This window comes from Theropithecus gelada, chromosome 13 (genome assembly GCF_003255815.1).
Source record: "Theropithecus gelada isolate Dixy chromosome 13, Tgel_1.0, whole genome shotgun sequence".
In the NCBI taxonomy this organism is placed as follows: domain Eukaryota; kingdom Metazoa; phylum Chordata; class Mammalia; order Primates; family Cercopithecidae; genus Theropithecus; species Theropithecus gelada.
In genome coordinates, this window is record NC_037681.1 from 5148562 (window position 1) to 5164941 (window position 16380).

Sequence of the window (16380 nt, forward strand, 5' to 3'; positions counted from 1 at the left end):
ATGTTTCCTTGTAGCTGAAAGGAAGATGTATATTCATTGCTGATTTAAGTTGAATGATGTAAAATCTTCAGTGTAATTAGCCATTTTAATAGCTAAGCTAAGCTAAACAAAGCAAATCAAATAAGAAAAATAGTACGCCTGTTATAAAGACTCTTGGAAGGAAAGTTACAAGTTACAGGTTTATAAACATTTTAGAATTACATCAGATAATAGTTAAGTAGTAATTTCAAAATGTTTTCTTCAGATATTCTTGCAGTCTGTGAGAAAAGGTCATTGAAAAGTTAGTCATTTGCATTCTTTCATTTCTCATGTTAGTTGGAGCTAGTCTCTTAAAAATTCAATCTAAGTATACATAAAAATTTAAAAGATTCTTTTGAAGCCAACCATACGATCTTGTGGCAAAATGTTCCCTTGAGCATATGCAAATATTACAAAGTCAAAGGTGCTTGTTTATAGATATTTTTAGGTTGTAAAATATGAATAGTTAATGTGGAATTAGAAGTTGTACCAAATATTCCATTGTTTATTTGTATGAAATAGATATGGAAAAGTGATATATATAAAATAAGTTTTTCAGTTCCTGTAGTAGTAGTAAATAATATTAGGTGATTATTAGGATGAATTTTATTGGAATCATTTGAAAGTTATGAGTATGACAGTATACCTGAATTAGACATAAATGCATAAAAATGATTATGTGATTTTTTTTTTCATATTAGGTTTTGGATACTGAAAGGAAGCCATGTAAATAAAATAGACATAAAAAGGTAAAATTAGAATTTACCACATTTATTTTTTTATTTTTTTCTTGTCTAAACATCTCCAGAAGTTGGCATGTCAACCTCAATAGGGTTCTCAAATAGAAGTATTTTTCTTCTTCCTCCCCCAGTAAAAAAGAATTATAAAATATTTGATATATTTACATACCTATATGGATCGACATCAGCCTGCTTCCTTGTGTGGGCTTGTCTATCAGGTATATTTTTATTCTTCTCTTGTATTTCTTTGTAGATTTACCAAATACATATAAGTCACAAAACAATATATTTAGTTCTGCTTATGTCTGGATTTTATTCAGACTATCATACTCTCTGTATTAATTGATGACATGGCTATTTCACTCAACATTATTCATTCATGTAGATGCATGCAGCTGTCATTCATTTTTACTCCTATATAACATTTCATTCTATGTTTATGTTAGTTATTTAGTCATTCTATTAATGAATGTTTAGGTTATTTTCAATTTTTAAAAATACAAACTCTTTTTGTAAGTATCCATATACATACCTCTTGGTATGAATGTGCACAAGTTATCCACAGTATGTGCCAAGGAGTAGAATCATATCATCATAAAATATAATATAATATCAGTTTTTTCTCAAGTAGTTATACCAGTTTATACTCCTACAAACTGTGTAGAAGAAATCCTGTCATTCTATACTTGCCAATATTTTATATTGTCAGTACTTTAACCAATTTAGTGGATGTAAAAATAGAATCTCATAACTTAATTTGCATCTTTTCTTATGCTTACTGGCTTTTGAGTTTCATCTTTGGTGAAATGCCTGTTAATGTCTTTTGCCTATGTTTTTATTGGTCTGATTGTCCTTTATACATTGATTTTTATATATTCCTTATATAATTCTTTGTGAGTTATGTGTGGCAGGCCTTCTCCCATTTTGTGGACGGTCTTTTCTTTTCTTTCTTTTTTTTTTTTTTAGGCATCTCAGGGAGTAGAATTACTTATTTTGGGAATCTTTTTGTTTATGGCTAGTTTTATGTTTTGTGTCTCGTTTAAGAAATTATTCCCTATCGTGAGTCTGTAAAGTAATTTAACTTTCTTTTTTTAAGTTTTGGAGCTTTGCCTTATACATTTATATTTTAATCCATTGGGAATTGTATTAACAGTTGGTACAGTAATGGTGTTTAGCAAAAACAACTACCAGGTTCTCAGTAGTGAATAACACAAAGTGCTTATTTTTTATGCATATGTAGATTGGCTGGGAGTTGGCTGATCTCATCTGGCCTTGGTTGGGTTGGCTCTGTTTCATATGGCGGATCTGCTAGGACAGTTCTTATCTAATTTTCCTGGGACCAGTGGGCTAGCTAGGGCATGTTCTTCTCATGGTGTTGGCAGAAACTCAAGAGGGCAAAGCCCTGTTTACAGCACATTGACTTGGCTAAAGTAAGTCATGTGGCCAAGCCCAAAGTCAAGGAGAAGGAAACTGTACTCCACCTTTTGTACTTTACATGTGGGAGGAACTGTTAGAATGAATGAAAAAAGAGTATAACTATAACTCTAGGGAGAAAAGAAAAAATAATAGTAATTGACTCATACCTTTCTTTTTTTTTGTTGTTACCTTTTTCCCATATGGATAACCAATCTCCCAAGTATTATTTAATTAAAAAGCCTGCTTTCCCCCACTAACCTGTAATGCCCCTTCAGTATATGTCAAGTTTCCATCAAGTGAAGATCTGAAGGTCTGTTTCTGGGATGTCAGTTCTCCATTTGTCTTTTTTTTCTCCAGCATATACTATCTTAATTACTGTAGCAACACTTGTGTCTATCAGTCATTTTGATTTTAGCTTTTGCAGTAGGAGTGACGCTGTATCTCACTGTAGTTGTAATTTTCATTTCTCTAATGACTATGAACATCTTTGCATGTGCTTATTGGCCATTAGCCAGTTTAGATCGCTGCTCATTTTAAAATTAGGTTGCTTTCGTATTGAGTTTTAGGAGTTCTTTACATATATTGCATACAGATCCTTCATTAGATACTTTATTTGCAAATATCCCAATCTGTGGCTTGTCTTATTTTATTATCTTTTGAAGCATGAAAGTTTTCATTTTGATATCGTACAGTTTATCAGTTTTTTCTTTTATGGATCATGCTTTCTGTGTTGTATCTCAGAATTCATTGCCTAACACAAAGTCACAAGATTTGCTCTTAGGTTTTCTTCTAAAAATGTTCTAGTTTTAGCTCTTGTGTTTATGTCTATGATTCATTTTGAGTTAATTTTTAGGAATTGTGTGAGTTAAGGGCAAAATTTTTTTACATGTAGATATCCAGTTGTCCCAGAACTTTTTTTTTTTTTTTTGAGACAGAGTCTTACTCTGTTGCCAGACTGGAGTGCAGTGGCACAGTCTTGGCTCACTGCAGCCTCTGCCTCCCAGGTTCAAGTGATTCTTGTGCCTCAGCATCCTGAGTAGCTGAAATTATAGGCATGCACCACCACGTCTGGCTACTTTTTGTATTTTTAGTAGAGACGGGCTTTCACCACATTGGCCAGGCTGGTCTTGAACTCCTGACCTCAGGTGATCTGCCCACCTTGAACTTCCAGAGTTCTGGGATTACAAAGGTGAGCCACTGTGCCTGGCCACCAGCACCATTTTTAAAAAAGACTGCCCCTTCCCTCTGACTTGCCTTCACGCCTTTGTCAAAAATCAACTGACTATAAATGTATGGATTTATTTCTGTACTCAGTTGTGTTCCATTGACCTCTATATGTGTGTCCTTATACACTATCACAGTGTCTTGATTACTATAACTTTGTCCTAAGTTTTGAAATAAGGAAGTGTAAGCTGTCTAGCTTTATTCTACTTTTCAAAGATTGTTTTGGCTACTCTGGATCTTTTGCTTTTCCATATAAGTTTTAAGATCAGCTTGTAAATTTCTGCAAAAAACCCATGCCGAGATTTTGATAGGGATTGCATTGAATCTGTGGAAAATTGCACATAGAATTCTGATCTATGAGCGTGGAATGTCTCTCCATTTATTTAGATCTTCAGTTTCTCTCAGTTTTGTAATTTTCATTGTACAAGTGTACAGTGTACACTTTTTTGTTAATTTATTCCTACATATTCTGTTTGATGCTATTGAATGGAATTGCCATTTAAACTTTGTTTTTAGATTGTTCACTGGTAGTATGTAGAAACAGAATTTATTTTTGTTGTTGATCTTGTTTCCCAAGACTTTGTATTCATTTATTAGCTCTAGTAGGTTTTATTTGTGTGTGCATGTGTTCCTTAGGAATTCCTTAGGAATTTGCATGTAGGATTATGTTATCTGAGAATAAAGATAGTTTTACCTCTTCCTTTTTTTTTTTTTAGTTTTACCTCTTCCTTTTTTTTTGTTTTAGTTTTACCTCTTCCTTTTTTTTTTTTTTTTTTTTTTTGAGATGAATTCTTGCTCTTGTCCCCCAGGCTGGAGTGCAAATGGCGCGATCTTGGCTCACTGCAACCTCCGCCTCCCAGGTTCAGGTGATTCTCCTGCCTCAGCCTCCCGAGTAGCTGGGATTACAGGCACCTGCCACCATGCCCGGCTAATTTTTGTATTTTTAATAGAGATGGGGTTTCATCATGTTAGCCAGGCTGGTCTCAAACTCCTGACCTCAGGCGATCCACCCGCCTTGGGCTCCCAAAGTGCTGGGAATACAGGTGTGAGCCACCATGCCCGGCTACCTCTTCCTTTCTAAACTAGATGCTTTTCATTTCTTTTTGTGCCTGATTTTACTGGCTGAAACCTTCTATACAAGGTTAAATAGAAGTGAGAGCAGATAGTGTTGCCTTTGTCCTGATATTTGGCAGAAGCATTCAGTCTTTCACCATTACATATGATTTTAGCTGTAGGTTTTTATAGCTACTGTAGTTCAAGGAAGTTCTCTCCTATTTCTAGTTTTTTGAGTACTTTTATCATGGATGAATCTTGGGTTTTATCAAATGATTTCTCTGCATCTGTTGAGATGGCCATATAATTTTCCCCTTACTTTATTCACATGATATATTAGTTGTAAAACAAATCTTACATTCCTGAGATAAACCCCACTTGGTCATGTTGTATATAATTTATTATTGGATTTCATTTGCTAATATTTTATTAAGGATTTTTGCATCTTTTTCATGTTTATGAGGGGTATTCATGCGTAGCTTTCTTTTTGTGTGATGTCTTTTTCTGGCTTTCATATCAAGGTAATACTGGCCTCCTAGAATGAGTTGAAAGGTGTTCCAGCTTTCTCTATTTTCTGGAAGAATTCATGAAAAATTGTTATTATTTCTCCTTTAATTCACCAGTAAGATAACTGGGCCTGAGCTTCTTTGTTTTATTTATTTATTTATTTATTTTTGAGATGGAGTCTTGCTCTGTCGCCCAGGCTAAAGTATAGTGGTGCAATCTCGGCTCACTGCAAACTCCGCCTTCTGGGTTCACGCCGTTCTCCTGCCTCAGCCTCCCGAGTAGCTGGGACTACAGGTGCCCACCACCATGCCTGGCTAATGTTTTTATATTTTTAGTAGAGACAGGGTTTCACCGTGTTAGCCAGGATGGTCTCGATCTCCCGACCTCGTGATCTGCCTGCCTCAGCCTCCCAAAGGGCTGGGATTACAGGCGTGAGCCATCGCGCCTGGCTGCTTTTTTTTTTTTTTTTAATTAGAAGATTTTACATAACAGATTCAATTTCTGTCCTTGTTATAAGTTTATTCAGATTTTTCTTTTTTAGAAAAAAACAGCTTTGGTAATTTGTATCTTTCTATTAATTTCGCTATTTCATCTAAGTTGTCTACTTTGTTGGTGTAAATTTGTTTATAGTATTATCTTATAAACCTTTTGAATTCTGTATCATAAAAATATTTCCTTTTTTTTTTTTTTTTGAGATGGAGTCTCACTCTGTTGCCTAGGCTGGAGTACAGTGGCACAATCTCAACTTACTGCAACTTCTACCTCCTGGGTTCAAGTGATTCTCCTGCCTCAGCTTCCCAAGTAGCTGAGATTACAGGTGTGTGCCACCACACCTGGCTAATTTTTGTATTTTTAGTAGAGATGGCGTTTCACCATGTTGGCCAGGCTGGTCTCGAACTCCTGACCTCAGGTGATCCACTTGCCTTGGCCTCTCAAAGTGTTGGGATTACAGGCATGAGCCACCATGCTCACCCTGTTGTCCAGGCTGGAGAGCAGTAGCATGATCTTGGCTCACTGCAACTTCTGTCTCCTGGGTTCAAGTGATTCTCCTGCCTCAGCTTCCTGAGTAGCTGGGACTACAAGCACCTACCACCGTGCCCAGCTAATTTTTGTATTTTTAGTAGAGACCGAGTTTCACCATGTTGGCCCAGCTGGTCTCGAACTCCTGACCTCAAGTGATCTGCTCGCCTCAGCCTCCCAAAGTGTTGGGATTACAGGCATGAGCCACTTTGCCTGGCCAGCTTTGTGATATTGAGGCTTTTAATCTATGAATATGTTGACTGTAGTCTTTTTTTAGACATAGGGTCTTGCTCTGTTGCCTAGGCTGGAGTGCAGTGGCACAATCATAGCTCAATTTAGCCTCGAACTCCTGGGCTCAAGCAGTCCTCCTACCTAAGCCTCCCAAGTAGCTGGGACTGCAGGTGTGTGCTACTACACCTGGCTAATTGTTGTCTGTAGTCTTTCAAAATGTCTTTTGATAACATTTTATTATTTTCCCCAGTGGGTTGCATATTTTTTTTTACCAATTAACTATTTTGAGGTATACAGAACAGTCAATAAATTGCACCCATTTTAAATGCACACATGCAAAATAAAACCTACTAGAGTTAATAAATTCAGCAAAGTCTCGGGAAACAAGATCAATACATAAAAATAAATTCTGTTTCTACATACTACCAATGAACAATCTAAACATGAGGTTTAAACAACAATTTCATTCAGTAGCATCAAACAGAATAAAATAGGAATAAATTTAAAAGGTGTACACTTGTACACTGAAAATTACAAAACTGAGAGAAACTGAAGATCTAAATAAATGGAGAGTATACAGTTCAATGAGTTTGGACACCAGTTTTGACATGAGTGTATAACCATGTATCTACCCCCACAATCAATAAATAGGACATTCCATCACCCCAGAATGTTCCCTGTGACACTTTACTACAACTCATTCTCCTTCTCTCAAACCTCAGGCATTCACTGGTATTCTTTCAGTAAGTATCTATTAGTTTTGCCTGTTGTAGAATTTCATATAAGCAGAATTCTGTAGTCTACACTCTTGTGTCTTTTGCCCAGTATGGTGTTTTGATGCTTCCCTTTTTTATGTGTGTATTAGCAGCACACTTCTCTTTATTACTGAATTGTGTTCTTTTGTATGGATATACTGGTTTATTCATCTGTTGATCGACATTTGAGTGTTATAAATAAAGCTTCAGTGAACATTTGTGTTCAAGTCTTTGAGGCAATGTAATTTGAAATAAAAGCAGTGATAGTGTATTTTTGTCCTGGGTTTTAAAAGAGACTGCTGTTAATATTTTCCCCACTGAATACAATGTGTCCTGCAATTTTCTGGTAGAAACTCTATCAAGTTACTGAAATTCTCTTCAAATTGTAGTTTGATAAGAGTTATTGGGCTTTTTGTTTCTTTGTTTTATAATCATGCAGAGATGTTGACTTTTTTGGAATGCTTTTTGATGTGACCAGAGTTTTTCTTTTTATTCTGCTAAAGCGACAGATTATATCTATGTATTTAAAAATACTAATCCACCCTTACATTCCTGATATAAACTAAATTTTTAAATATAAATGTGAAGTTTTCAAATATCATTAATATTATATGAAGACATCTGGCATAATATTAATGGTATCTTAATAGCTGTAAAAATCTGTAGTTATGTTTACCTTTTTATTCCTTTTTTTTTTTTTTTTGAGACAGGGTCTCACTGTCACCCAAGCTGGAGTGCAGTGGTGTGATCTCGTCTCACCACAACCTCTGCCTCCCAGGCTCAAGCAAGTCTCCTGCCTCAGCCTCCCGAGTAGCTGGAATTACAGGCATGTAATTTTTGTATTTTTAGTAGAGACAGGGTTTCACCATGTTGGCCAGCCTGGACTCAAACTCCTGACCTCAAATGATCCACCCGCCTTGTCCTCCCAAAGTGCTGGGATTACAGGCCTAAGCCACCATGCCTGGCCTTTATTCCTTATGTTGATTATTTGTGCCTTCTGTTTTTCTTGATTAATTAGCCTGGAGTTTCATAGTTACATTATTCTCTAGAAAGAACCAACTTTGCTTTCCTTAATTTTATTTTATACTAATTTTCTATTTCATCAATTTATCTTCTAGATTATATCAGTCCTTTTACATTGTTTGGGCTTATTTTGCCCAAAGATTGATTGTTAGCATTTCTTCTTTCTTAGCACATCTAAACCTATAAATTTCTCTTAATGTACTCTTTTACTTATATCCCCAAAGTTTTTAAATTAAATATTCTTATAAAATATATGCAGATAGTTTAAAAAGTCAAGAGGTTATACAAGAATCGTGGAAAAACAGCAGTCCTTCATATCATGATTATTTTTGTAGATGCTGGAAAGCTTTCTGCTAAATTCAACACTCATTTCTTATTTTAAAAAAACACTAAAGAAAATAGGAATAGATGGATACTTTAAAAGTTTTTTATTGTGATAAAATACACATAATATTTACCATCTTAACCATTTGTAAATGTATAGTTAAGTAATGTTCAGTTCATTCGTATAGTTTTGAAACCATTACCACCACGTATATCACCAGAGCTCATGTTTTTAATCTCAAAACTAAAACCCTGTATCCATTAAACAAAAACTCCCCATTTCCTCTTGTCTTCAAGGCCTTGACAACTACCATCCTGTTTTCTGTCTCTTGTGATTTTGACTACTTTAGATATCTCATATAAGTGAACTCATACAGCATTTATCCTTTTTGACAGACGTTTCTGTCACCACCATCCTATTTTCTGTCCCTTGTGATTTTGACAAATTTAGGTATCTCATAGAAGTGAAATCATATGGTATTTGTCCTTCTTGACAGACTTACTTCATTTAGCATAATGTCCTCAAGATTCATCCATACTGTAGCATGTCAGAATTTCTTCTTTCTTTAGGGCACAGCCTCCTGTTGCCCTGGAAACACCCAAACAGAAGGGTAGGCAACTCCATCCACCCCCACCTCTTGTAGCCAGACAGGCCAGGCCACACCTGCTAGAGCTTCCAACCCAGTGGTCCCACTTCTACTTGAACTCTGCAGGCAGGTGCAAACCCCATGTTTACCCAGGAAGTACACGGACAACAGATTAGGGCTGACCTAGCAAGGATACAACTTGTCTGCCAACTGAGGTTCCTGTCTGAGGGAGAGCCCCATGGACAAGAACACTCAACAGAAGAAACACGGGCACAGAGACAGTAATCAGAGAGGGCTCCTCCAAGACCCAGGAGCAGACTAGAATCTAAGCCAGTCAACTGAACCCATCTTATACTGTAATCAAACCCCTAAGGTTATCAAGAAGAAAAAAGCAAAAAATCCATCCAAAGGACAGCAGCTTCAAAGATTGAAGAACATCAGCCCATACAAATGAGAAACAACCAGCATAAGAACTCTGGCAACTCAAAAAGCCAGAGTGCCTTCTTACCTCCAAATGACTGCACCAGTTCCCTAGTAGTGGTTATTAACTATGTTGAAATGGCTGAAATGTCACAAATAGAATTCAGAATATGGATAGGAACAAAGATCAATGACATACAGGAGATAGTCAACCCAATCCAAGAAATCTAAGGATTACAATAAAACAATACAGGAGGTGATAGACCAAATGACCATTATAAGAAAGAACTGAGTTGACCTGATAGAGCTGAAAAACAGACGAGAAGAATTTCAGAGTGCCATCTCAAGTTTTATCAGCAGAATCAACCAAGCTGAAGAAGGAGCTCAGAGCTGGAAGACTGGCTCTCCAAAATAACTCAGTCAGAGAAAAATAAAGTAAAAACAATAAAGAAGACTGTATTAGTTCCTTCATGCATTGCTATAAAGAAATACCTTAGACTGGGTAATTTATAAAGAAAAGGAGTTTAATTAGCTCATGGTTCTGCAGGCTGTACAGGAAGCACGGAGGCTTCTGCTTCTGAGGAGGCCTCAGGAAACTTACAGACATGGCAGAAGGTGAATGAGGAGCCAGCATGTTGCATGACCAGCAAGAGAGAGAGAGTGGGGAGGAGCTACACACTTTTAAACAACCATATCTTGCAAGCACTCACTCACTCTTGCTAGGACAGTACCAAGGGGGATGGTGCTAAACCATTCATGAGAAATCTGCCCCCATGATCTAGTCACCTCCGCACCTTCAGCATTGGGGATGACAATTCAACATGAGATTCAAGCAGGGACACAGATTCAAACCATATCAAAAACTGAACAAAACCTCTGAGAAATATGAAATTATGTAAAGAGACCAAATCTGTGACAAATTTCTGTCCCTGAAAGACAGGAAGAGAAAACAAGCAACTTGGAAAGCGTATTTCAGGATATCATCCATGAAAATTTCCCCAACCTTGCTAGAGAGGCCAACATTCAAGTTCAGGAAATACAGGGAACCTCTGCAGAATTCTACACAAGAAGATCATCCTCATGACACATAGTCATCAGATTCTCCAAGGTCAAAATGAAAGAAAAAGTAATTAAGGGCAACTGGAGAGAAGGGGCAGGTCACCTACAAAGGGATTTTTTTTTTTTCTTGAGACGGAGTTTTGCTCTTTTTGCTCAGGCTAGAGTGCAATAGCACGATCTCAGCTCACCACAGCCTCTACCTCCCAGGTTCAAGTGATTCTCCTGCCTCAGCCTTCCGAGTAGCTGGGATAACAGGCATGCGTCACCATGCCTGGCTAATTTTTGTATTTTTAGTGGAGACAGGGTTTCTCCATGTTGGTCAGGCTGGTCTTGAACTCCCAACCTCAGGTGATCCACCTGCCTTGGCTTCCCAAAGTGCTGGGATCACAGGTGTGAGCCACCGCTCCTGGCCCTACAAAGGGGTCTTTAGGCTAACAGCAGACCTATCAGCAGCAACCATACAAGCCAGAAGAGATTAGAGGCCTGTATTCAGCATTCTTAAAGAATTTTCAACCAAGAATTTTATATCCAGCCAAACTTAGCTTCATAAGCAAAGGAATATTAAATCCTTTTCAGACAAGCAAAGGCTAAGGGAATTTGTTACCACCAGACCTGCCTTACAAGAGGTCCTGAAGGGAGTGCTAAATATGGGAAGTAAAGACCATTACTGGCCACTACAAAAACACGCTTAAAAGTACACAGGCCAGTGACACTATAATGCAGCCACACAAACATGTCTGCATAATAACCAGCTGACAGTGTTATGACAGGATCAAATCTACATGTGTCAGTATTAACCTAGAATGTAAATAGGCTACACACTCCAGTTAAAAGGCACAGACTGGAAAGTTGAATATAGAAACAAAACCCAATGGTATGCTGTCTTCAGGAGGATCATCTCACGTTCAGTGACACCCATAGGCTCAAAGTAAAGGAATGGAAAAAAGTCTACTAAGCAGATGGAAAACATAAAAAGACAGGAGTTAGCTATTCTAATTTCAGGCAAAACAGACTTTAAACCAACAAAGATTTTTAAAGACCTATGAAGTGACTTAAATAACCACACAGTAATAGTGGGAGACATTAAACACTCCACTCACAGTATTAGATCATTGAGGTAAAAAAGTAACAAAGATGTTTGGGACCTGAACTCTATACTTGATCAAAATGGACCTAGGGGACATCTACAGAACTCTGCACCCAAAAACATCAGAAGGTACTCATTCTGTGCTCATGTGCACATGACACATACTCCTGTATGTGCTCATCTGCATATGACTCATACTCTAAAATTGACCATACAACCAGGCATAAAATAATCCACAGCAAATTAAAAAAAAAAAAAATCACCCCACTCACACTCTCAGACCGCTGTGCAAGAAAAGTAGAAATCAATGCTAAGAAAATCGCACAAGGCCAGGCGCGGTGGCTTACGCCTGTAATCCTAGCACTTTGGGAGGCCGAGGCGGGTGGATCACCAGGTCAGGAGATCGAGACCATCCTGGCTAACACGGTTAAACCCCGTTTCCACTAAAAAATACAAAAAAATTAACCAGGCGTGGTGGCGGGCACCTGTAGTCCCAGCTACTTAGGAGGCTGAGGCAGGAGAATGGCATGAACCCAGGAGGCGGAGCTTGCAGTGAACCGAGATTGCGCCACTGCACTCCAGCCTGGGCGACGGAGCGAGACTCCGTCTCAAAAAAATAATAATAATAAAGAAAGAAAGAAAGAAAATTGCACAAAACTATACAGTTACATGGAAGTTAACCTGGTCCTGAATGGCTTCTGGGTAAATAATATTGTAAGTAGTGTTGTGAAGACTTTCCTTTATGTTTTCCTCTAGGAGCTCTTAACATTTACATCTTTGATCCATTTTGTGTTAATTTGTTGTCCAAGACAATGGTCCAGCTTCATTATTTTGCATGAGGAGATCCAGTTTTCCTAGCAGCATTTGTTGAAAGACTGTCCTTCCTTAATTGAATGGTCTTGGTGCTTTTGTCAACAATTATTTACCACAGATGTGAAGGTTTATTTCTAGCCTCTCCACTCTGTTCCATTACTCTATATGTCTGTCTTTTATGCTGTTAGCACACCGTTTGATTACTATCACTTTGTATTGAACTCAGGAAGTGTGAGTCCCCCAAATTTGTTCTATATATATATACATATATATATATATATATATATATATATATAGGCTATTCCTTCAGATCCCATGTGAATTTTAAGATGGATTTTTCTATATTTGGAAAAAACAATCGATTTGAATCTGATAGAGATTGCATTGAATACATAGATTGCTTTGGGTAGTAATAACATCTTAACAATATTGTCTTACAGGCCATTAACATGGGATATCTTTCCATTTATTTATGTGCCTTCGATTTCTTTCAGCAGTGTTTTATAGTTTTTATTACACAAGTCTCACCTCCTTGATTAAATTAATTCCTAATTACCTTTGGCCCTTGAACAACAGAGGAATTATGATTACTGAACTGTTGTGCAGTCAAAAATCTGCATATAACTTTTCACTCCTCAAAATCATAACTAATAATATAGCGTACTGTTGACAGGAAGCCTTACCAAGAACATAAACAGTCGATTAACACATAAGTAGACTCATATCTATATATATATATATTTTTTTTTTCCGAATTGTAGTGAATCTCCAAAAAATTTTCCAAAGTATTTATTGAAAAACATCTATATATAAGTGGATTCATACAGTTCAAACTTGTGTTGTTCAAGAGTCAACTGTATTCTATTCTTTTTGGGTATTGTAAATGGAATTGTTTTAATTTCCTTTTTAGACTGTTCATTGTTCTGATTATTGTGTGTTGAGGTTTTCCACATAGAAGATCATTGGGGGGATACTTTTTTAACATGATAAAATATTCTATACCTTAATAGGAATGCACCATACTCAATAGGGCAAACAGTACAGGCATTTCCACTAGAAGAGTCTGTGTTCCATTGAGACTGCCTGGTTTCTAAACCTTGAGTAGAGTTTCCTTCTAAAAACATCTGCCTTTGGGGTCAGGTTCATTGAAGAATGTCCTTGATGAAGCAGTAACAATTATTAATGTTATTAAACCTCACATACAGTCTTTTCAATATTATGCCTAACAGAATGGGAAGATATGCAAAGTACTTCTGCAACTGTATTCCTAAGAAAAGTACATGTGCTGTGCTATCTGAGTTGCAAGCTGAATGAGCTGTTTTTCATGACTGCTGTTTTTACATGAAAGAACAACCGAGAGCTGGGTGTGCTGGTATAAACCTGTAATCCCAGCTGCTCCGGAGGTGGAGGCAGGAGTTTGAATTCAGGTCCAGCCTGGGTAACACAATAAGACCCCATTTCTACAAAAACAAAAACAAAAACAAAAAACACACAACAAACCAGACACACATACAAACACAAACAGAAACACACAAAACTGAGGGGCAGGTTTTTTTTTTTTCAGATATAGGTGTTTGACAGGAACTTTTTCAGAAATGAACAGAGTGACTGTCACTTTGAGGAGGACAACTGAAAATATTTGTCTTCAATGATAAAATTCAAGCTTTTAAGCACAAATTACAGTTTTAGAACATTTGCTCTGTCCCTGTGAGCTTGAAAGCTTTCCTGTACCTAAAGACTGTTTTGGCAAGGTTCATTGGTGATATTAACGAATGTGACTTTTAAAAAACACTGTACTATATAATGAAACGTAGAAGATCCGCATAGATTAGTAAACTGATATTTTCCACATAAACAATGCACAATATGACAAAATTATACATGCATAAAGCACCCATCCACCCTATAAAGACCAATGGATTTTAATATAACAGTATAAAAAGTGCATTGATGCGGTTTCAGATTTCATACTGCAACTTGAAAATTTGTTTCCATTTGCTTTTAATATTCATTCACCTATCACTTTATTTTTAGTTTTTTTTTTTTTCTTTTTTTTTTTTTTTTTTGAGATGGAGTCTCGCTCTGTCACCCAGGCTTGAGTGAAGTGGCACGATCTTCTCTCACTGCAACCTCTGCCTCCCGGGTTCCAGCGATTCTCATGTCTCAGCCTCCTGAATAGCTGGGATTACAGACATGTGCCACCACGTCTGGCTAATTTTTTTGTATTTTTAGTAGAGACGGGGTTTCACCATGTTGGCCAGGCAGGTCTCAAACTTCTGACCTCAAGTGGTCCACCCGCCTTGGTCTCCCAGAATGCTGGGATTACAGGTGTGAGCCACTGCGCCTGGTCTATTTTTAGCTTTTCTGAATAATTTTTAGGTTTGTTTCTTGTATGGAACATATGTAGTTGGGTTTTGCTCTGCAGACTGAACCAAAAATCTTTTTCTTTTGATAAGTGGATTAAGATCATTCACATTTATTAAAATGACCAAATGTTTGGTTTAGTTTCTGTCATTTTATTGTTACTGTTTCTTTCTTTATAATGTGTTTTCTTTGTTTTCTATTAAATTTTTCTTTTTTCATCTCATTTTTTGTTCTCTTTCTGCTTTTGTCTGATAATGTTTATCATGTTTCCATTCAAATTTATTCTTTCTTGTAATATACTCTTAATTTGTAATGTTATTTTTTTCTTGTCATTTCTGAGGTTAGTCAATTCTTGTCTCATTATTTATATATATATTTTTTGCTTCAGTTCTAGTCTTAGTTTTTGAATTTCAATTCAGAATGTTCTTTAATTTTCCCAAAGAGGGGTATTTAATTCAGTTTGGATTTTTGCTTAATTGTTTTCTTCAGCTGTATGTTTTTTGTTGTTGTTTTGGGAGGTGAGAGCTGGGAGTAAGGGCGGCTAAGCTGGTAATTTTCATGAGCTGATGTGTTTTTGTTCTCTGTTTTCTTCTGTAGGTAGCATTGTACAGATGAAGAGTACTTAACACCCATGCCTGTTCAAGACTGTTCAAGACTGGTGATTTGGAGTAGTTTACAAGATTCCTCATTCAGAGTGCCCTCTTGTGTGACTGGGGTGATGTGCAGCTTCCATAATGGATGGGACAGAGAGCTGGGATCTAATGTACAAGTGAAGGGCTTGGTCTTCACTGAGACATTCCAGCCATTGGAATAGGAGAGGAGCATATATGGCAGAGATGCTGGCTGATGGGTAAATATGATAGTAAATTGTAGAAAACTCTTCTGATTGATTGGATTTCCTTAATAAAATAGGAAGCAAGGTTAGGCTGAGTGAGGGTGGGTGAAGAGGTAGAGGAGGTTTGAGGAGAGAGAACTGCTCGGAAGACATTGGTAGACGGACCATAAAAACAGAGTTGGTTCTCTTTATGACATTAAATAGTTTCACAACATATTTTTAATGGTTGTTCGTTTTAGGGCTTAAATTACGGTTCTATGATTTTTTTAAACCAGTTTCCTATTGTTAGACATTTATTTCCAGTTTCTTACTATTATAAATAAAGTGAAACAACATCTCTTACTATACCATTTCTAAATTTGGAGTTCCTAACTTTTCTGTTGTTAAAATATAAGAATATTTATCTTTCTCATTGGCTTATAAACTGTAGTCATATTATACACTTGTGTAAATTACAAACTTTAGGAGTGTGATGGTATCATTAACACAAGATTCAAATACAAAATGTTCCAAGTACAAATAATAATGAGATTCTAAATATGCAGTTTTATATAGTAATATTATTATTGGACAAATACTATGAAATGGAAACTCGTCATTATATTGTTTTATTGCTGGGAAAAGTAATACTATTACCAACTTGCTGGACATACAGAGTACACCAAAGCTAGTGATACTTCTTAGCCAAGTCCTATTTGAAAGTAGGAATCAAAGTTATTTTCGTTGTTATCTAATCCCGCTAAAGCAAGAAAGGGAATTGCATCAACTCCAAGCAAAGGTTTATCAGACAAGACCAAAGAAAGCAGGAAACAAGGGTAAATCCTAGACCCTTAGAAGCAGGAAACTGAAGAATGAAGAGCAAGTCATCTCTCAGTGCCCTTTTGCTGTCTGCCCCCAGGTTGAT

The 16380-nt window shown here is 36.8% G+C and overlaps 1 protein-coding gene across 1 annotated transcript in view; it reads left to right on the forward strand.

The window, feature by feature from the left end:
* Positions 1-16020, forward strand: part of ZC3H8 (zinc finger CCCH-type containing 8) — a 37090-nt gene extending 21070 nt beyond the window's left edge. The window contains exons 8-9 of the mRNA XM_025354243.1: positions 720-767; positions 15239-16020. Coding sequence (XP_025210028.1) covers positions 720-752 — 33 coding nt within the window. The 3' untranslated portion in view covers positions 753-767; positions 15239-16020. The remainder of the gene's footprint in view (positions 1-719; positions 768-15238) is intronic.
* Positions 16021-16380: the final 360 nt, after the last annotated feature.